Genomic DNA, 23548 nt, shown 5'->3' with positions numbered 1-23548 from the left:
TTTACTATTTGCCTCGAACCCTTTGATAGACCCTGTGTATTACTCTCATTCATATATAGGATGTCCTTCTTAAGAATCTTCATTTATATCCAAAGATGATCTTGTGTATGTTGAAATATTTGCATAGGGACCAATAAACCCGCGAGTGTTTAAAAAATCTAGCTCCCGTGTCTTAAAAAGCTTCAATTGTCTGTTTACTTTGCAAATAAGTTAATGTGTTAAACACTTTACAAATGAGTTAATGTGTTAAACATTTGACTTCAAGCATGAAAACGAGACAAAGCTATTTTTGGGAGACGATAAGTTCTCTTATTCTCATACACTCTAACAAGGAGAGCTCTTCAGCGACGCACAGCTGGACGAAGAAAGAAATTCGGAATTTTGTGTAATACACAATAGCATTAAAATAGTCCCATTTCGTAGTCTGGCTGTGTGGTATACCGGATAGGATAATAGCTTTGCATGCAAGAGGTTGTCACCACAATTCTCCTTAGATGAAGTAACTTTTTTTATTTTAAAATCTTTATCGAAATTACTATGATCATTATTTTTGTTCAATAAAATGGTTTAAATGTAATCTCTATTCTTTTGTTATATGACTTTCATCACCATATGAACTTTTTCATTTGTTTCACTTTTTTCTTTAAACCGTTCTTTTTCCAATCGCAGTTGTAGTGAATATGAATTAATTATATTCTCTTATAATATTCAATTGCTTGAAAGTTCCAATCTGTCAGTTAAAAAACAAAAGACGACATGGTCTATTTATGTTGTGCAATGGTCTGAAAAATGTATTTTTGTTGCCAGATGTGCGATTTTTTTTGCACTATAATCGTCATAGAAATATTTAAAACATATCCTGAACACCTAATGCACTATGGAAAAAATAACGCAGTCGAAAATTTAGATGAGAGACGGATTAGTAAGCGCAACGAAAGTCGAGCAAAATGACAAATAGATATAATGTACGCAATAATGTGGACGAAAAAACGAGGGTTATAAAACTAAAGAATTTAAATCAAAATTATTACATAAAATTAATTAAAAACACATGAACAAAGATTTCAAGCGAGGAAAGAAGAAAAATGGGAGCAAATGAAGAAGTAGATATTATGATTAAAATTGTGTGACAAACGAATGGAATTTAAAAAATTACATTTAAATCAATTAACTGAATAAAAATGGTCAAAGTCATTTTGATAAAGATTTAACAATGAAAAAAAGGATTACAGCCCATGATTACCCATAGCCTCCTGCATGGGAGGTTCTTATCCTAGCCACTCCACCATGCAACCAGACTCTCTAATGCACCTTTTTTAACGCTGTTGACTGACACAATATTCCCAAATTTTTTGTTTGTTACTCGCAAAGGAGGGCCCACCACATAGTTTAAAAAAATGGTTCAAATGGCTCTGAGCACTATGGGACTTAACATCTGAGGTTATCAGTCCCCTAGAACTTAGAACTACTTAAACCTAACTAACCTAAGGACATCACACACATCCATGCCGGAGGCAGGCTAGGGACGCGCGGTTACAGACTGAAGCGCCTAGAACCGCTCGGCCACAACGGCCGGCCAGATTGTTTAAAAAAGTCGATCGCACCGCTGTGGAGGTCTCGCTGTAAGAAAAAAAAAAAAACGACGCGCCATGAAGTAATTGTATATAAAACATTCTCGGTAGTCTTGCCGAACATTCTCGTTATTCTTGCCGCGTCAGTTCTGGATAAAATCTCGAGCTTTCGACGATTACCTCCATCATCATCGTCATGAGCTGACTGTCTTCACTGTTCCCCCCCCCCCTTTATTGTTATTTTCAAACCCGTACCAACAGGCAGGCTGTCAGCAGCACGTTACGCCACTCTTCAGCCATAGAGTAGATAAATAAACAACAGAAAGAATACACAGATGTGACATAACGGTGGGTAATAAAACAGTAGACACATAAAGACAAACACAGAGCCGTTCACACTCGACGATAATCCACACTACAAACTGTTGTCACGATGCACTAACACTGAAGATGGCGATGGCACAGGTGAACGATGGAGTGTGATGGTGAACTCTGAACACTAAACACGACGGCACACACGAGACACTGATGGCGATGATATCTGGCGCGCGAGTGTCCACTGAGCGTGTGCAAGTCCGGGGACCTGCCAAGAGGGGAAGAAGGGTGAGGTGGGGGAAAGAAGAGAACAAAGATGCCAATGGCTGAGGAGATGGGGGAGGAGGGGAGGGACAGGGGAGGGGAATCCCAGAGGAGGAGTGGGGAGAAATGGAGGAGGAGGGAAGACGGAGAGAAGGGTGAGAGGGTGCCCAAAGAGGGAGGGAAGATCAAGGTTGGTAGGATGGGTAGATGGAGGGGAGGAGGGCATCATCAGGGAGAGGGAGCTGCCAGAAGCCACCTTGGGAGAGGGTGAGGAGAGTGGAGAGATGGAGACCGGGTGGGACGTGGGAATACAGGCGCGGCAGCAGGCGGGGGCGGGAGAGGATGGGTGAGACAAGCAGGTGAGGAGGATCGAGTTTGCGGGAGGTGTACAGGATCTGTATCATATCAAGGAAAAGGAGGAGGTGGGGGAACGGAATGAGATCGTACAGGTTCCACATGGGGGAGGGGAGACGGATGCAATGGGTGAGGCGGAGAGTATGGTGTTCAAGGATTTGAAGGGATTTATAAAAGGTAGGGGGGGCGGAGATCCAGGCCGGATGGGCATAACAAAGGATAGGGCGGATGAGGGATTTATAGGTGTGGAGTACGGTGGAGGGGTCCAGACCCCACGTACGGCCGGAAAGGAGCTTGAGGAGATGGAGTCGGGAGCGTGCCTTGGCTTGGATTGTCCGGAGATGGGGGGTACAGGAGAGTCCACGATCGAGGGTGACGCCAAGGTACTTAAGGGTGGGGGTGAGGGCGATAGGACGGCCCATAGATGGTGAGATAGAAATCAAGGAGGCGGAAGGAAGGGGTGGTTTTGCCTACAATGATCGCCTGGGTTTTGGAGGGATTGACCTAGAGCAACCACTGGTTGCACCAAGCGGTGAACTGGTCAAGATGGGATTGGAGTTGGGAGTGCTGCAGGGTGGGGGCAAGGGCAAGGAAGGTGGTGTCATCGGCAAACTGGAGAAGGTGGACGGGGGGTGACGGCGGCGGCATGTCCGCCATATGTAAAAGGTACAGAAGGGGAGCCTTGGGGCACACCGGCGGAGGGAAAAAAGGTGTAGGAATCCGTGTTATTGATGGTGACGTAGGAAGGACGGTGGGAGAGACAGGAGCCGATCAGACGCCCGTAGTTAATGGGAAGGGCGAAGGTTTGGAGCTTGAAGAGGAGACCGGAATGCCATACGTGGTCATAAGTACGTTCGAAGTCCAGGGAGAGGAAAATTGCGGAGCGACGGGAATTAAGCTGTTCGGAAAGGAGGAGTGAGGTGAAGGAGAAGATCGTCGGAAGAGAAGGACGGAAGAAAGCCATGCTGGGTAACGGGAAGGAGGCGATGCTGGCGGAGATGCTGGTGGATGCGGCGGGTGAGGATAGATTCCAGGACCTTGCTGAAGACCGAGGTAATGCTGATGGGACGGTAGGAGGAGACGGCGGACGGCGGTTTACCAGGTTTAAGGAACATCAGGATACGGGAGGTTTTCCACAGGTTGGGGTAGTAACCGGTGGACAGGACTACATTGTAGTGCCTGGCCAGGGTGGAGAGGAAAGAGACAGGAGCTTCACGAAGATGAGGTAGGTGACACGATCATGACCAGGAGCGGTGTTGCGTTTCATGCGGAGTGTAGCAATGAGATCCTGTGTAGTGTTTGGGGCATTGAGTTCCGTGTGTGCAATGTTGTCCAAGTACTGGAAACCAGGTACGAGGGGAGGGACAGAGGTGTCAGATCGATCGCGGACATCCGGGAAGAGGGAGTAATCGAACTGGGGATCATCGGGGATGTCTTCACTGGTGCTGTGGTAGCTTCTTTATAGCCCGTGGACGGCTTCTGATTGGTCGGCGATTACGTACTGCTGTCGCAGACGATGTCACTGTGTGCGCTGTGGCGCCACCGCTTCCGTTGGAACGTAAACCTTGGAAGGAACGTCTCTGCTGCTTCTCTGCATCAAGCGCTCGTTTCCGTGCACATCTCAGATGGTATCCGCTCTCCCGGTTGAAGTTCTTTTGGTTCATTCTTATTTCAACAGCCTCCTTAATAAGAGAATCCCAGTATGTGGAGGCATGGGACAGAAATTTTGTTTCATCAAACAATATTTTATGTTTTTTCGTGAGGCTGTGCTCCGCAATTGCCGATTTCTCCATGACCTGTCCGTAGACATCTATCGCCACATTCCTCCACAAACCTACCAACACACTGTCAGATCCTTGATATGCAGAATCAGTGATGCATTTCGTTCCAAAGACGAACAAACAAGCTATTAAGCAGGTGGTCTTAATTTTTTGGCTCATCAGTGTATTTTCACTAAGAAAACTTGGGCGATTAAAGATTTCCATTATTAATTAACTGAAACTACACTACTGGCCATTAAAATTGCTACACCAAGAAGAAATGCAGACGATAAACGGGTATTCATTGGAGAAATATATTATACTAGAACTGACATGTGACTACATTTTCACGCAGTTTGGGTGCATAGGTCCTGAGAAATCAGTACCCAGAACAACCATCTCTGGCCGAAATACGGGCTTGATACGCATGGACATTGAGTCAAACAGAGCTTGGATGGCGTGTACAGGTACAGCTGCCCCATGCAGCGTCAACACGATATCACAGTTCATCGAGAGTAGTAACTGGCTTATTGTGACGAGCCAGTTGCTCGGCCACCATTGACCAGACGTTTTCAATTGATGAGAGATCTGGAGAATGTGCTGGCCAGGGCAGCAGTAGAACGTATTCTGTATCCAGAAAGGCCCGTACAGGACCTGTAACACGCAGTCGTGCATTATCCTGCTGAAATGTAGGGTTTCGCAGGGATCGAATGAAGGGTAGAGTCACGGGTCGTAACACATCTGAAATGTAACGTCCACTGTTCAAAGTGCCGTCAATGCGAACAAGAGGTGACCGAGACGTGTAACCAATGGCACCCCATACCATCACGCCGGGTGATACGCCAGTATGGCGATGACAAATACACGCTTCCAATGAGCGTTGCCATTCGTGCACCCAGGTTCGTTGTTGAGTACACTATCACAGGCGCTCCTGTCTGTGATGCAGCGTGAAGGGTAACCGCAGCCATGGTCTCCGAGCTGATAGTCTATGCTGGTGCAAACGTCGTCCAACTGTTCGTGCAGGTGGTTGTTGTCTTGCAAACGTCCCCATCTGTTGACTCAGGGATCGAGACGTGGCTGCACGATTCGTTACAGCCATGAGGATAATATGCCTGTCATCTCGACTGCTATTGATGCGAGGCCGTTGGGATCCAGCACGGCGTTTCGTATTACCCTCGTGTGAACCCACCGATTCCATATTCTGCTAACAGTCATTGGACCTCAACCAACGCGAGCAGCAATGTCGCGATACGATAAACCGCAATCGCTATAGGCAACATACGACCTTTATCAAAGTCGGAAACGTGACGGTACGCATTTGTCCTCCTTACACGTGGCATCACAACAACGTTTCACCAGGCAACGCCGGTCAACTGCTGTTTGTGTATGAGAAATCGGTTGGAAACTTTCTTCATATCAGCACGTTGTGGGTGTCGCCACCGGTGCCAGTCTTGTGTGAATGCTCTGAAAAGCTAATCATTTGCATATCACAGCATCTTCTTCCTGTCGGTTAAATTTCGCGTCTGTAGCTCTTCATATCAAGTTGAAATACATTAAAATATGCACTGTCATCTTTGTTCCCAATTTATTAATTCACTTCTCCTTTTTTTTTTTTTTGACCGAGCGAGGTGGCGCAATGGTAGCACACTGGACTCGCATTCGGGAGGACGACGGTTCAATCCCGTCTCCAGCCATCCTGATTTAGGTTTTCCGTGATTTCCCTAAATCGTTTCAGGCAAATGCTGGGATGGGTCCTTTGAAAGGGCACGGCCGATTTCCTTCCCAATCCTTCCCTAACCCGAGCTTGCGCTCCGTCTCTAATGACCTCGTTGTCGACGGGACGTTAAACACTAACCTAAGCTTCTCCTTTTTGTGAGGTTAATAACTGGCAACATAGCTATTTTTTCCTGTGATGTTCCTGCAATTGTCAGTCAACATATTTATGTAGACAGGAAACGACTACCCATATCACAAGAAGGTATAGGCGCAAATTTGTGGGAAAATATTTATGACAGTTTCAGATCAAGTTCTTTTTTCACGCTTTCACCATAAAATACCTTCTTTATGAAACAAAAGAGCTAGTAGTGCAGGGTGCTGATTATGAAATCATCCAGTTTCCCTAGGCCACGACTGAAGAATCTCTGAAATTCCTCAGCAACAGGTACTCAGTCTGCCTATGGGAGACACGTGGCTCATTGTAGAGGGCAATTTAGAATAGTTTGTCGAAATGTTAATTACATTCTGCTGCACATTTTTGCAGTCAAATGCTGCTTTTCGACTCTGATACGTGTGGCATCATATGGTGAGTAAACCTACAATGAAAGAAGTATTTGCTTTAGAATTAAATATACAAGTATTCATTTTATTTCATAGTGATTTAATGGCACCAAAATTATAAGAATAAAACATTGCTGCCCCCAATCAAGTACACCATCTAGTAAGGATAGGCTGATGGGGTAACAGTAACTCAGGCAGAAAATGGTTCAAATGACTCTGAGCACTATCGGACTTAACTTCAGAGGTCATCAGTCCCCTAGAACTTAGAACTACTTAAACCTAACTAACCTAAGGACATCACACACATCCATGCCTGAGGCAGGTTTCGAACATGCGAGCCGGCCGAAGTGGCCATGCAGTTAAAGGCGCTACAGTCTGGAACCGCAAGACCGCTACGGTCGCAGGTTCGAATCCTGTCTCGGGCATGGATGTTTGTGATGTCCTTAGGTTAGTTAGGTTTATCTAGTTCTAAGTTCTAGGGGACTAATGACCTCAGCAGTTGAGTCCCATAGTGCTCAGAGCTATTCGAACCTGCGACTGTAGCGGTCGCACGGTTCCAGACTGTAGTGCCTAGAAACGCTCGGCCACACTGGCCGGCTACTCAGGCAGACTCTCTTCATAAGGAGCTACACGAGCAGTGGCCAATAAAAATCTCTCTATAAAACAAAATATTATTTTAAAATGACTGATTTATTTTGAGAGATTTAGGACCATTAAAACTGAAATTATCATAAATTTTACACATACTTTTTTAATTAAGTTATGGGATGGGTGAATCACAGCTCTTAGTGCTGGCAAACTGCAGGGAGCGGATGTGACCTTGAGATGTCCGATTTCGTGACAGGGAGTGGGTGTGACCTTGAGGTGTCCGATTTCGTGACAGGGAGTGGGTGTGACCTTGAGGTGTCCAATTTCCTGACAGGGAGTGGGTGTGACCTAGAGGCAACCAATTTCTTGACAGCCACTCTGGCAGGGTTTGTTCAAATTCCACAAGACAACTCTGCTACTGTGTCACTGTCAAGTCAGCCATGGTACCTGACTTAGAAGGCTATATTTACACTGTCATGAAATGAAAGGCTTGCTGGTTGTGGTTATGGGTAAATAGAGCTGTTTATCACACTCGTTCTGCAGAGGGTTGCTTCCTCTTGTGATAATCTTAACTTTCTATTTGGATTATCCTCCCCCCCCCCCCCTCCTTTCCCTTCTTCAAGCCCAATTCCTGAAGCGTATATCAGGACCATAAAAACTGAAGTGTCTGCACAAAACCATTAAAATATGCATCTGAACTGAAAATAATGTGTATTATACACACAGTTAAACTCAAAGTGCTTTATATGTACATTATGCATGTGTTTGTCCCCAAATGGTCAAAATATGTAAATATGCATGGAAAAAGTGTACATATTTGGAGCCAGAATAGTAGTTAAATAGGTTAGTACTAAGTTTCTCCGATGTTAGTCAATCTGTATATTGAGCAAGCAGTAAACGAAACAAAAGAAAAATTCGTAGTAGGAATTAAAATCTATGGAGAAGAAATAAAAACTTTGAGGTTCGCTGATGACATTGTAATTTTGTCAGAGACAGAAAAGGACCTGGAAGAGCAGCTGAACGGAATGGACAGTGTCTTGAAAGGAGGATATAAGATGAACATCAACAAAAGCAGCAAAACGAGGATAATGGAATGTAGTCGAATTAAATCTGGTGTTGCTGAGGGTATAAGATTAGTAAATGAGTTTTGGTATTTGGGGAGCAAAATTACTGATGATGGTCGAAACAGAGAGGATATAAAATGTAGACTGGCAGTGGCACAATGGCAAGGAAAGCGTTTCTGAAGAAGAGAAATTTGTTAACATCGAGTATAGATTTAAGTGTCAGTAAGTCGTTTATGAAAGTATTTGTATGGAGTGTGGCCATGTTGGAAGTGAAACGTGGACGATAAATAGTTTGGACAAGAAGAGAATAGAAGCTTTTGAAATGTGGTGCTACAGAAGAATGCTGAAGATTAGGTGGGTAGATCACATAACTAATGAGGAGGTGTTGAATATAATTAGGGAGAAGAGAAATTTGTCGCACACCTTGACTAGAAGAAGGGATCGGTTGGTAGGACACGTTCTGAGGCATCAAGGAATCACCAATTTAGTACTGGAGGGCAGCTTGGAGGGTAAAAATCGTAGAGGGAGACCGGGAGATGAATACAGTTAGCAGATTCAGAAGGATGTAGGATGCAGTAGGTACTGGGAGATGAAGACGCTTGCACAGGATAGAGTAGCATGGAGAGCTGCATAAAACCAGTCTCTGGACTGAAGATCACAACAACAACTAAGTTTCAGCTATGTCCAATGATCCTATTTGTATAGAATTCTCATATTTACTAATCCATATAAATATTCACAACATGTATAATCTGCCCTATGCTTATTAAGGGGATATTAGCGATCGCAGCATACATAAAGAGACAGCGACAGCTTGCGGAAAAACAGCCTCCGCGCATTAAGTTCGCCAAAAACGGAATTTACACGAGCATTGGCGAGAAAGAAGACTGACGTCAGGTACAACCGACATAATCCTTAGTTGTGACTTTAGCTAAGACCAACATAAACTTTGAATAAAAAGAGATCTACTTCACTCATGTGCTTAGTTACAAGTCTCCTTGCGGCAAAGACGTAAGTGTCACATAAACTACAACCTCCTTTTTAACGTACAGCATCCTTCTAGTGTTCCCATTAACTTTCATACTTCATCAGCAAACCTAGGGTGCTTCAGCTGTGCTGCTAACAGGTATCACGTGTCCGCTTTCACAGTTTAAACATCTGCTTACGTTCTCTAGGGCCGCTAAGAACAGTTTAGGGAACATGCATTTTTTTTGACACTGTCTCCAGTTTTGATTTCCTCATTACTCTGTTCAATTATAATGGAAGTCGTAGTATGAACCTAAATATTTAGTCAGTATACTTGCACGAGCGCAGTGCTCTTAAGTGTTGTCATTAAAGATTTTGTTGAACTAAGTGAAGGGCTTTCATACTCATTGCTCTGTTCAATAATTACGTTCATGATGTACAGCCAAGCAGTAGTAGCCGAACGCGACAGACGCAGCAACAGATAAGTAAACCGCATTTGCGACATTTACGAGTTCCTAACCAGGAGCGAATTTTATTATATTGTCTGTGTGCTTTAGTAGTTTAGTTTCTTGAGTTTCTGCGTGTCAATTTAAAATCTAATAGCCACAGTTTTCGCGTTTTCGTTTGCGTTAGAAAGTAAACCGATTTTGTGGTATATTACAAGTTCCTTGTCAGGGGGAAAATATTTAGTTTCACCTGAGTGCTTCGGTAGTAAGGTTCTTGAATATCTGCGTATTACTAGACACAGTTCATGCGTTTTCGTCAGGGTCTGCAGTAGATTTCCGTAGCTCGAATCGATAGTCCGTTTATCTGCATAGTTTAGTTTTCCACGGTCTTTGATATGGCCAGGTACTGCGATTGTCGTGAGCGGATGCGAGCCTAGATGGTGACACTTCGCTCTCAGTTTCAGGCTGTGATGGCTTCGGTTACACAGCTTGAGGCTGCAGTGGATGGGCAGCACTGTTGTGGAACGGCCGTGGGGATCCAACGGACGTCCAGCGCGTCAGAGTCCTCCGATCGGTCCTCACCGGTGGCCAACCCAGTTATTGCTCGCACTGAGGCTGACCCCTCACCTGCGGTCGAGTGGGAGGTCGCTCCAGGGCGAAGCCGGCGGCGAAAGACTTCCCATGCGGCCGCACGTAAGGCCTCTCCGGTTTGTCTGGCAAACAGGTTCCACCTACTGTCTGTGGCTGACACTGTCGCTGAGCCGGATGCCTTTGCCTGTCCTGTTTCAGAGGAAACCACTTAGCCTGCAAGATCCGGGCAATCGCAGAGGGTGGGACTATTGGTAGTTGGGAGCTCCAACGTTAGACGCGTTATGGGGCCCCTTATGGACTTGGCTGAGAAGGAGGGAAAGAAAACCAATGTTCACTCCGTGTGCATACTGGGTGGAGTTATTCCAGATGTGCAAAGGGTCCTCCCGGATGCCATGAAGAGCACAGGGTGCAGACAACTGCAGGTGGTCGCTCACGTCGGTACCAATGATGTGTGTCGCTTTGGATCAGAAGAGATTCTCTCTGATTTCGAGCGGCTAACAGAAATGGTAAAGGCTGCCAGTCTTGCTTGCAAGATGAAAGCAGAGCCGACCATTTGCAGCATAGTCGACAGGACCGATTGCGGACCTCTGGTACAGAGCCGACTGGAGGGTCTGAATCAGAGGCTCAGACGGTTCTGCGACCGTGTAGGCTGCAGATTCCTCGAAGTGCGCCAAAGGGTGGTTGGGTTTGTTGCTGTTAGAAGTAGTTTAACTTGTCGCGAAATTGAAGTAGGTACTTCCTGTGAGTTAGTATGGGCAGAGGTCATTGTTGGCAACCGGAACAAAATAATAATTGGATCCTTTTACCGACCTCCCAGTTCAGATGATTCAGTTGCTGAAAGGTACAAAGAAAACTTGAGTCTGATTTGAAACACGTACCTGACTCATAGGATAATAGTTGGTGATGACTTTAATTTACCCTCGATATGTTGGCGAAAATACATGTTTATTTCCGGAGGTACGCATAAAATATCATTCCAAATTGTGTTAAACGCATTCTCTGAAAATTATTTCGAGCAGTTAGTTCATGAGCCCACGCGAATAGTAAACGGTTGTGAAAACACACTTGACCTCTTAGCAACAAATAATCCTGAGTTAATGACCAGCATCAAAACCGATATGGGGGTTAGTGAGCACAGGGTTGTCGTGGCGAGATTGAACATTGTTATCCCCAAATCCTCGAAAAGCGAAAAATATACCTATTCAAAAAAGCAGATAAACATTCACTTGACGCCATCCTGAGAGACAATCTCCACTCATTCCAAATTAGTAATATAAGTGTAGACCACATGTGGCTTAAATTCAAAGAAATAGTATCGGCAGCAATTGAGAGGTTTATACCAAATAAACTAACAAACGACGCAGCTGATCCTCCTTGGTACACAAAACGGGTTGGAACACTGTTACAGAAACAACGAAACAATCATGCCAAATTTAAACAGACGCAAAATCTCCAAGATTGGCGATTCTTTACAGAAGCTCGAAACTTGGCGCGGAGTTAAATGCGAGACGCCTATAGCAGTTTCCACAACGAAACTTTGTCTCGAAACCTGGCAGAAAATCCAAAGAGGTTCTGGTCGTATGTGAAGAAACAATCAATGCCTTCTCTGCGCCATAACAATGGAGATACTATCTAAGACAGTGCTGCCAAAGCAGATTTACTAAACACAGCCTTCCGAAATGCCTTCACAAAAGAAGACGAAGTAAATATTCCAGGATTCAAATCGAGAACAGCAGCCAACATGAGTAACGTAGAAGTAAATACCCTCGGAGTTCTGAAGCAACTCAAATCACTTAATAAAAGCAAGTCTTCTGGTCCAGACTGTATACCAGTTAGGTTCCTTTCAGGGTATGCTGATGCATTAGCTCCATACTTAACAATCATAAACAACCGTTCGCTCGACGAAAGATCCGTACCCAAAGACTGGAAAGTTGCAAAGGTACACCAATATTCAAGAAAGGTAGTAGGAGTAATCCACTAAATTACAGGCCCATATCGTTAACGTCGATATGCAGCAGGAGTTTAGAACATACATTGTGTTCGAACATTATGAATTACCTCGAAGGAAACGGTCTACTGACACACAGTCAACATGGGTTTAGAAAACATCGTTCCTGTGAAACACCACTAGCTCTTTATTCACATGAAGTGCTGAGTGTTATTGACAAGGGATTTCAGATAGATTCGGTATTCCTGGATTTCCGGAATGCTTTTGACACTGTACCACACAAGCGGCTCGTAGTAAAATTACGTGCTTATGGAATATTGCCTCAGTTATGTGACTGGATTTGCGATTTCCTGTGAGAGAGCTCACAGTTCGTAGTAATTGACGGAAAGTCATCGAGTATAACAGAAGTGATTTCAGGTGTTCCCCAAGGTAGTGTTATAGGCCCTTTGCTGTTCCTTATCTATATAAACGATCTGGGAGACAATCTCAGCATCCGTCTTCGGTAGTTTGCAGATGACGCTCTCGTTTATCGACTAATAAAGTCATCAGAAGATCAAAACAAACTGCGATACGATTTATAAAAAAATAACGAACACTGTGAGGTCATCCACATGAGAACTAAAAGGAACTCGTTAAACTTCGGTTACACAATAAATCAATCTAATCTAAAAGCCGTAAATTCAACTAAATACCTATGTATGACATCGAACAAGTTCGAAGAAAGGCAGCACGTTTTGTATTATCGCGAAATATGGGAGAGAGTGTCACAGGAATGATACGGGACTCGGGCTGGAAATCGTTAAAAGAAAGACGTTTTTCGTTGCGACGGAATCTTCTCACGAAATTCCAATCACCAACTTTCTCCTCCGAATGCGAAAATATTTTGTTGACACCGACCTACATAGGGCGGAACGATCACCACGATAAAATAAGGGAAATCAGAGCTCGTACGGAAAGATATAGGTGTTCATTCTTTGCGCGCTATATGAGATTGGAATAATAGAGAATTGTGAAGGTGGTTCGATGAACCCTCTACCAGGCACATAAATGTGATTTGCAGAGTATCCATGTTAGGTGTGCAAATGACGTTCTGTGTTATATCAGCTTCTCAAAACAGCTTTTTAATTTGTCTGATTAATGTTCTGTTCTGTGTGACTGGTGATAATTTTAATGGATATCACGTATATTACGAACATGAGGTCGACATGTGTGTTACTTGTTCAGTTTCTTGTGAAAGAGAATAATCACAACGTTGTTCCAGTTTTGGGGTCGTTTAGCGTAAATACGACTCCTCCGGCAAAAATTTCGAAGTTTCTGCGGGGATATTTTCTGAATATCTCGGTTCAAGGGACCTGCGGCTCGTCACATAGCAGGACAAAGCGAAACAGAGTAATGCGATATCTCTCAGACAGACCCTATGGTACAATGGTTTGGATGCCGTCGCTGTGGGAAAATTTCACCACAGTTCGTAGTGCCGCTCTTTCAGTGCACTCAATGAATTCATACACGAGGTAGCAGTAAACCTATCCATTACCGTTAATGCACATTTTACACTGCTGGAAAATAAACCTAAGCAAAAACAAGCAGTGCTGAATGCATGATTGAGGACATGGAGAAAAGTGGGCGTTACTGTTGTCAAGAAGAAGTTCCATGCGGAAATGGAAGAATATTCTTTCCAAACAAGGCGCACAGCACGTCCCGTCGATATTTGCACTGTTATCATGTTGTTTTAATGGTCTTGCCAATGCTTTGCAATTGCTAAATATGTATGGGAATTGGATGTATGTACCAGTCTCCTTCTCCATTTTCTCTCTGTACATCTCTCCGTTCTCCTCACGTGGATCATCTCCTTCTCCCTCCTCTCTCTCTCTAATTTTCTCTTCCTCTCTCCCTGTGCATCACTTCCTCCCCCCTCTGTATATCCCCTTCCTCCCTCTCTAATCTTGAGCCTTTTTTTATTGCTATTTGCAAATTCAGATTACATAGTGAACTTTCCCACTTCCTCTGAAAATTGACTGGGAGGACGAAATCAGGACAGCACATTGTTGTTTAGACAGTTTGTGTTTGAAAATATACGAAATGAGAAAGAATATACATACGAGGGTGAGTAAAATGAAAACCTTAAATTTGTAATAACAAATCGAAATTTCGCACCGTTATCCTGTAAGTTGGTAAACTTGCTACAAAGAGCGTGCAGAATGGCCTGTAGGTGGCAGCATAGTGCAGATGCACACATACCGTCGCAGTATCAGTATAAAGATGACCGCTCCACTTGCGACTTGCACCAGGGAAGAACAGCGTTCTGTTATTCGGTTTTTGCGTAGTGAAGGTGTGAAACCTGTTGAAATTCATCGACGAATGAAGGTTCAGAACGGTGATGCATGTGTGTCACAGCAGCAAGTCTACGAATGGAGTAGGAAGTTCGCAAATGGTGTGACTTCATTGGAAGATGCTCCTCGTCCAGGTCAGGCACAACGAGTTGTGACTCCACAGAACATTGCACCAGTTGAAGCCATAGTGAAGGAAAACCGCCAAGTGACACGGAATGACATTGCAACATCTTTACAGATTAGTCATGGGTCAGCACACCACATTGTGCATGATGTGCTGCAGTTTCACAAAGTGTCTGCAGGATGGGTGCCACGGCAGCTGACACCTGAAATGAGAGAACGACGTGTTGATGCTTGTGAAGAACTTTTTCGGCGCTTTGAACGAGAAGGTGATGGCTCCCTTGCAAGAATCGTTACTGGCGACGAAACCTGGGTTCACCAACCGGAAACGAAGAGAGTGAGCAAGGAATGGCGCCATTCCTCATCACCAAAACCAAAGAAGTTTCGAACAGAACCATGAGCAGGGAAGGTTATGATGACCCTCTTTTGGGACGAAAAAGGCGTCAGTTTTGATCATTACATGCCTAGAGGGACCACTGTCATCAGTGCATCATACAAAGATCTCCTAAAAAATCATCTGCGGCCTGCAATCAAATCAAAGCGACGTGGATTTCTGTCAGCAGCTGTCCTTTTACAACATGGCAATGGAAGGCCCCACACTGCCCGTACAACAGTTGCAACAATCACAGAACTGCATTTTGAGTGTCTTGCTCATCCACCATACTCACCAGACCTTGCCCCAAGTGATTTCCATATGTTTGGACCACTCAAAGACGCAATGGGAGGAAAGAAGATCCGTTCTGATGAAAAGGTACGCCACGTGGTGCATGAGTAGTTGCGAGTACTACCAAAAGAATTTTTTCTAAAGGAGTTTATGCACTTTGTAAGAGCTGGATGACTTGCATTGAGCGTGGGGGAGATTATGTTGAAAAGTGATACAGCTCTGTACCACTTCCGCACAATAAACAATATTTTAAAAAATATTTAAAATTTTCATTTGACTCACCCTCGTATATTGCCCATGCATGCTTTGGAGAGAGTGTGAGAACATATGATTGCTATCTGGTTATAGTTTTTAATAAAAAAAAATCATGATGCAATTAATACAGCTTGCCATTTCTGTGTTCATATTCCCATTTTTATTTTCCAGAATGCCTACGCTACAGGACATAGTAACTGCAATGGCATCTGGTCATGGAGGGTGAGTATTCTGTTTATTCTTTATGGAATTTGCAAAAGGTCTGTTGTACCTACAGCAGCTGATTGACATTGCCAGGCAGTCTTGATACACCAACACGAGGGCATTGCCTACAAGGTAAGAGGATGCTAGTTTCACCAATTGTATACTTACCCCTGTGGACAATGCTGGTACGGCGCTGTTGTGCTGTGGCACTTGGCTCAGAGAGAGCCAATTCATACACTGGTAGCGGAAGAAATCTCCATAATAAACATTTGGCTAATAAAGTGAGGTGGCGGTGTACAGGTTCTAATCACCAGGCACTTCTTTAAAATGACAACGAGATCGTTTCTGAATCGCATATTATTAATTATTTCCTTTTCAACAATTTTAAATTTACCTTTATTCATGTTTTAATTATTACATTTTATCACTTTAATAAGTTACGCACTTGGCAAGTCTGCTGTAGACTTTACCTGTTGCACTATTTACTTAATGCATTCTCTACAATTTTATAGGCTTTGTAGACGTACAGTAGCGACAGCTAACGAGCTTATGGGACAAACATATGTTGTGCTACTGTACTGCAGTGTGTTATGAAAAGCAGCGCTATTGGTAGCATGACTCCGCCGGAACTGTGGGTTGGTTTACACCGTATTTTAAATGTGTGACAAGCTAACCTGATTTTGTGAACATTTTACGGCTTTTTTTTTATATAGTAGTATATGTGAGAAAATAGGTATGCTTCGTCATATTTTAAGCTCATGTTTCCACATGTATGACAGTAATAATTTTTCATTATGGAAAATTTTATTGTTTTAAGATGTAATCTGTTAGTTGTATTTCATTTTTTGAAGCTATAAAAATGATCATTTCTGGGCAAAAGTCTTGTGATCATTGACGAAAATAAAAGAAAAAGGAATTTATTCTTCACTTCCCGGATCACTGTTTTAATTCGCGACTATGACGCAGCTCCGGAAGTGATTCATAGTATCTTCTTGACACAGTTGCCCTTAAACATCACTTTCAATAATTAAAAATCCCAAATCGTTGAAACTTGTCTTCTAAGAAGAGGATTCAAAGCCATTTTTTGTTCAACTTCAAATATGAAACTGCCATTTTGCAGTTGTTCTTTGTGATCATAAGTGATGTTCTTAGAGTGTGTCCAGGATTAGGAAATCAATGTTTGATGTCTTATTGGTGCTGACTGGGATGAAGTGAGTTGCGGTAAAAATCGTCTTTTCGTGGAATCGAACTAATATGAAACGTACAATGAATAATATAAAACAGCCAAAATTCCGTTAACCATTCTTTTAAAACTGTTGCGGTCTTGCCAACTCAAGCGCCACGCGTTTCTATGGATCCTACTGCGAGTTTGATGTGATAGAGATCGAAGTCTGAGAGATGAATGTTGCCTTAACTCATCGCAGCTGTCCATCAGGTGATTCAGCCAAACAAGCCATTTACATCTCCGTCATGCACGACTGTAAGGGAGATGACACAACAGAATATTTAATTTTAAATTTTGATGGCGCTAGCCATTAGGTTGCAGACTAGATAGCAGCCGTCATTTAAGAGGCCATCCAGTTACCTCCAGTGAAGGGAGAGGTGGAACAAGTGAGTGGTTCGTACATCATTTGCTGCTGAAATGAAAAACTTGTTTCTACTTTTCTAATGGTATCGGAAAACTTGTGCAATGATCGACCGATTGCACTGACAAGCAGGCTTCCTATCTAGAAAAATGGTACCATTGTAAATTTAATACTGTTATGATAAATCTGTAAACTATACTTTTTCATGTTACTTTGAGCTACGAGGGTAATCCCAAAAGTAAAGCCTCCTATTTTTTTATACGCACATAGACCTGTTTGTTTCTACAATGTTTTGCATCAGTTTACAGCTTGAACATTTAGCTATTTTTCGACATAATCACCATTTCTGCCGATGCATTTTTGTAGATGCTGTGGCAGTTTTTGTATGCCCATGTCATACCACCTCGCCGCCATGCTGTTCAGAAAGTTGCGAACCTCTTCTTTCACTTCGTCGTCGGAGCTGAATCGCTTTCCGGCCAAACGTTCTTTTAACCTAGGGAACAGGTGATAGTCACTGGCGCCAAGTCAGGACTATAGGGTGGGTGGGTGATTATGTTCCACTGAAACTGTTGCAGGAGAGCAACGGTTTGCCGAGCTATGTGTGGGCGAGCGTTGTCGGAGAATGTGTGCGCCGTTGCTCAACATTCCTCTTCTCGGGTTCTGAATTGCCCGTTTGAGTTTTTTCAGAGTCTCACAGTACCTGCCAGTGTTAACTGTGGTCCCAGCGATTCAGCTCCGATGACGAGGTGAAAGAAAAGGTTCATAACTTTCTGAACAGCACGGCGGCGAGCTGGTACGACATGGGCAAACAAAACCTGCCACAGCGTCTACAAAAATACATCGACAGGAATGCTGATTAGGTCGAAAAATAACTAAATGTCCAAGCTGTAAACTGACGTAAGCCATTGTAGAAATAAACAGGTCTATGTACTTATGAAAAAATAGGAGGCCTTACTTTTGGGATTACCCTCGTATATGCATACATTCATATACAGCAAGGGTGTTTTACCCTCGCCCTTGAGCACACGAAAACCATCGTCATAATCACTATCATCATCATCATCGTTATCATCTTGCTTGTTGTAGGTCTGCTGCTCTGGAATACAATAAAGGACCACACTCTACAGGAGAGGGGGACCGGTACGAGGAGCGCCTGCTGGCCCTGGTCTTCCTCCGCTGCGTGCGGTATGGGCTACACTTTCAGTTGTGTGCCAACAATGGCGATGCTGGGAAGTTCGATGACGTGGTGTTGGTATGGCGACCTGAGGGACAAAATGAGGTGAACACCCTGCTCGTCCAGCTCAAGCACAAGACCTCCTCGACGGCCATGACCGTACACAGTGGCGCGTGGCTGTCAAAGGCCACGAAATGCGACTTCGGGCTCAGGATGTACTGCACCTCTTACAGAGAAATTAGCCAGACACTGGATACGAACAGAGCCACATTCGCCCTGTTGACGAACGCCTGTCTGGGCGACAGTAGCCTCGACATACTTGAGCGCCAGTATGAGGGCACCTTCCCAGGTCTGGAGCTGCTAGAGACTGGTGGCCACCTGTACAAGCTCAAACCGAACAGCGAACAGGTTTGGAAGGCAGTCCATGAGGACATCAGCTTTGTGGAGAATTTCTACCTGCTGTGCCAGCAGAGCAGTTCTAATAACATTGTAGGCGACATTTGCAGGGAGCTGGAAGAATTGCTGGGCGCCGGTGACCTATGCGAAACCTTGTGTGACAGCTTGTGCAAGAGCATCAGGGACTGGATGAACAACCAGAGCGCGTGTTTGACGAGTGCTTGGAGCACATGGCAGGCACTCGTGGACGAATACGTCAGGAAGCAAGTGACCGAGTGCAGAGTAGTTACCACCAGACTGGAGTACTGCAATGTGGAAAATGTTCGGAGCTACGTGGAGTCGTGTAACCCAGCGTGGTTGAGGCCTCCAGGAAGGCAAATGGAGGCTCTCTCTGCTACGAAGATTCACCAGGCACTGGCTAATGAAACGCACATCATGGTGGCTGTGGACCGATTCAGATTGCTGCGACACCGGATTCTCCGCTGTTGGGGACCGTACTGCCGATGGCTGGTAAGTTTCAGAGTGATGGAAGCTAGTAAAAAATTGTTATTTTAACTTGACATTTGATGCAATCAAAGAACATATTTTATTTTACTAACCACTGTCAGCAACTATTGGTCATCATCAAAAAGATTGAAAATAGTGTGAGATGGTAATCAACTAATACTTTATCAGATGGAATACATATACAGGGTGTTACAAAAAGGTACGGCCAAACATTCAGGAAACATTCCTCACACACATAAATAAAGAAAAGATGTTATCTGGACATGTGTCCGGAAACGCTTAATTTCCATGTTAGAGCTCATTTTAGTTTCGTCAGTATGTACTGTACTTCCTCGATTCACCGCCAGTTGGCCCAATTGAGGGAAGGCAATGTTGACTTCGGTGCTTGTGTTGACATGCGACTCATTGCTCTACAGTACTAGCTAGCATCAAGCACATCAGTACGTAGCATCAACAGGTTAGTGTTCATCACGAACGTGGTTTTGCAGTCAGTGCAATATTTACAAATGCGGAGTTGGCAGATGCCCATTTGATGTATGGATTAGCACGGGGCAATAGCCGTGGCGGAGCACGTTTGTATCGAGACAAATTTTGCAGAACGAAGGTGTCTCGACAGGAAGACGTTCGAAGCAATTGATCGGCGTCTTAGGGAGCACGGAATATTCTAGCCTATGACTCACGACTGGGGAAGATCTAGAACGACGAGGACACCTGCAAAGGACAAGGCAATTCTTCGTGCAGTTGACGATAACTCTAATGTCAGCGCCAGAGAAGTTGCTGCTGTACAATGTAACGTTGACCACGTCACTGTATGGAGAGTGCTACGAGAGAACCAGTTGTTTCCGTACCATGTACAGCGTGTGCAGGCACTATCAGCAGCTGATTGGCCTCCACGGGTACACTTCTGCGAATGGTTCATCCAACAATGTGTCAATCCTCATTTCAGTGCAAATGTTCTCTTTACGGATGAGGCTTCATTCCAACGTGATCAAATTGTAAATTTTCACGCTCAACATGTGCGGGCTGACGAGAATCCGCACGCAATTGTGCAATCAAGTCATCAACACAGATTTTCTGTGAACGTTTGGTGATGTCTTGATTGGTCCCCATGTTCTTCCACCTACGCTCAATGGAGCACGTTATCATGATTTCATACGGGATACTCTACCTGTGCTACTAGAACATGTGCCTTTACAAGTACGACACAACATGTGGTTCATGCACGATGGAGCTCCTGCACATTTCAGTCGAAGTGTTCGCACGCTCCTCAACAACAGATTCAGTGACCGATGGATAGGTAGAGGCGGACCAATTCCATGGCCTCCACGCTCTCCTGACCTCAACCGTCTTGACTTTCATTTATGGGGGCATTTGAAAGCTCTTGTCTACGCAACACCGGTTCCAAATGTAGAGACTCTTCGTGCTCGTATTGTGGACGGCTGTGATACAATAGGCCATTCTCCAGGGCTGCATCAGCGCATCAGGGTTTCCATGCGACGGAGGGTGGATGCATGTATCCTCGCTAACGGAGGACATTTTGAACATTTCCTGTACCAAAGTGTTTGAAGTCCCGCTGGTACGTTCTGTTGCTGTGTGTTTCCATTCCATGATTAATATAATTTGAAGAGTAGTAATAAAATGGGCTCTAACATGGAAAGTAAGCGTTTCTGGACACATGTCCACATAACATATTTTCTTTCTTTGTGTGTGAGGAATGTTTCGCGAAAGTGTGGCCGTACATATTTGTAACACCCTGTATACAGGATGTATCACCTAAAATTTGCACCACAAATATTGCGGAATTGGAAAGTGCTATTGATGTGTGGGTTTCACAGAATGTATTGCTAGTCAGGGGCTTGTATTGCTAGCCAGTAAACCTGTTTTAATGTTACTTAGAAAGTAAATTTTTTGTGCAAACATGTACGTTTTGAATGGAACAGTGCCTATTGACATTAACAAACTAAAAGCAGTGTAAATCAGAATGTCAGTGGTGTTTGTTGCAGGATTTTAGTTAGAGTCGTTTATGAGATATCGTATTTTGCGAAGTCCCCATACCAACACTTGTACGATACCTGTGGTAGCACACACTAAACGAGACAAGTGTGTACACTAGTTATGTGGATTATGACCAGTATTGAGACAATTGACCATCAAAGGTTGTGTTCAAAACGACACTATCAGTGGCAATACTGCTTCCAGTCTGGTATGGAAAAACTTCTGCACACATGCTAGCATTTCAGCAGGCTTGTAGTAATATATCATTGCATATGATCGGGTGTAGCTGGTATGTCCTTGTAGACTACATCTTTCAGCTTTCCCCGCAGAATAAAGTCTACAGGCGTCAAATCCAGGGAATGGGCCAGTCAAGGTACAGGTCCTCTGCATCCGATCCAACAGTTTGGAAAAAGCTTAGATGGCTGACCATTCGGTTTGCCATGCACTGTTGGCAAACTGAGTGCACTCCGCCCTTGTAAGGCAACCTGAAGTGCTACTTGATAGAAAAGTAGTGGCTTCAATCTTGGAAACTGACATACAGCCAGGAGAGCGGTGTGCTGACCACATGACGTAGGATGCCACCTAATGGTGTTGCGAGCGCGTGACTTGGTAACAAAAGTATGTAAATAGACACGGACAGGGGATCATCCTAGCAAATATATGGGCTGTAAATGGAGAAATCCATCGAGATAAGTTGCTTTGACCACAGGCCCCTCCATATCCGCATTCAGTGACGCCTGTAGGCTGAGCATGACTTATGAGTGTGTACGTGTGTCTCTCTCTCTCTCTCCCTCTATACACCAAAAAAAGTTTTGCATCACCCCAGTTCCCAGAACTCCTGAAGATAGACGTTGACTGTGGATATTGTATCACAGACACAGTTCCTATGACCGTTCAGAGATATCACTAAACCGGCCCAAAGATGTAAACAACCATCCATCAGCAGCACCTATTAGACGGAGGGAGTCCGACGGCCGATCAGTTCCAACCATTCCACCAGGAAGTAGGTACATGATTCTTGTTGTCTGTAGTTCAACCATGCCTAGACGCTCATTACCGCGGTTCGATCGCGTCCGTATTGTTACTTTGCGCCAGGAAGGGCTCTCAACAAGGGAAGTGTCCATGCATCTCGGAGTGAACCAAAGCGATTTTGCTTGGAGATGGAGTAGATACAGAGAGACTGGAACTGTTGATTACATGCCTAGTTCAAGCCGTCCAAGGGCTACTACTGCAGTGGATGACCGCTACCTACGGCTTATGGCTCGGAGGAACCCTGACAGCAACGCCATCATGTTGAATAATGCTTGTCGTGCAGCAACAGGACACCGTGTTACGACTTAAACTGTGCGCAATACGCTGCATGATGCGCAACTTCACTCCCGACGTCCATGGCGTGATCCATCTTTGCGACCACGACACCATGTAGTGCGGTACAGATGGGCCCAACAACATGCCGAATGGACCGCTCAGTATTGGCATCAAGTTCTCTTCACTGATGACTGTCGCATATGCCTTCAACCAGACAATCGTCGGAGACGTGTTTGGAGGCAACACGGTCAGACTGAACGCCTTAGATACACTGCCCAGCGAGTGCAGCAAGGTGGACGTTCCCTGCTGTTATGGGGTCGCATTATGTGGGGCCGACGTACGCCGCTGGTGGTCATGGAAGGTGCCATATCAGCTGTACGATATGTGAATGACATCCTCTGACCGATATTGCGACCATATCGGCAGCATATTTGGGAGGCATTCGTCTTCATGGGCAACAATTCGCGCCCCCATCGTGCGCACATCTTGTGAATGACTTACTTCCGGATAACGGCATCGCTTAACTAGAGTGGCTAGCATGTTCTCCAGATATGAACCCTATCGAACATGCCTGGGATAGATTGAAAATGGGTGTTTATGTACGACGCGACCCACCAACCACTCTGAGGCATCTATGCCGAATCGCCGTTGAGAAGTGAGACAATCTGGACCAACAGTGCCTTGATGAACTTGTAGATAGTATGCCATGACGAATACAGGCATGCATCAGTGTAAGAGGACGTGCTATTGGTTAGTAGAGGTGCCGGTGTGTACAGCAATCTGGACCACCACCTCTGAAGGTCTCGCTGTATGGTGGTACAACATTCAATGTGTGGTTTTCATAAACAATAAAAAGTGCGGCAAT

The 23548-nt window shown here is 44.5% G+C and overlaps 2 protein-coding genes across 2 annotated transcripts in view; both read left to right on the top strand.

Moving 5' to 3' along the window:
• LOC124550731 overlaps window positions 1-19234 on the top strand; it is a 55679-nt gene extending 36445 nt beyond the window's left edge. Inside the window, exons 2-4 of the mRNA XM_047125452.1 lie at window positions 15685-15735; window positions 18390-19128; window positions 19226-19234. Of these exons, the coding sequence (XP_046981408.1) occupies window positions 15686-15735; window positions 18390-19128; window positions 19226-19234 (798 nt within the window). The 5' untranslated portion in view covers window position 15685. The remainder of the gene's footprint in view (window positions 1-15684; window positions 15736-18389; window positions 19129-19225) is intronic.
• The window catches only part of LOC124551319, a 40780-nt gene continuing 36381 nt past the window's right edge, over window positions 19150-23548 (top strand). The window contains exon 1 of the mRNA XM_047126330.1: window positions 19150-19383. Within this exon, the coding sequence (XP_046982286.1) occupies window positions 19252-19383 (132 nt within the window). The 5' untranslated portion in view covers window positions 19150-19251. The remainder of the gene's footprint in view (window positions 19384-23548) is intronic.

Source organism: Schistocerca americana, chromosome 9 (genome assembly GCF_021461395.2).
Source record: "Schistocerca americana isolate TAMUIC-IGC-003095 chromosome 9, iqSchAmer2.1, whole genome shotgun sequence".
Lineage (NCBI taxonomy): Eukaryota > Metazoa > Arthropoda > Insecta > Orthoptera > Acrididae > Schistocerca > Schistocerca americana.
Note: the sequence above shows the minus strand (reverse complement) of the source record. Positions and strands in the feature narration are given on the sequence as shown.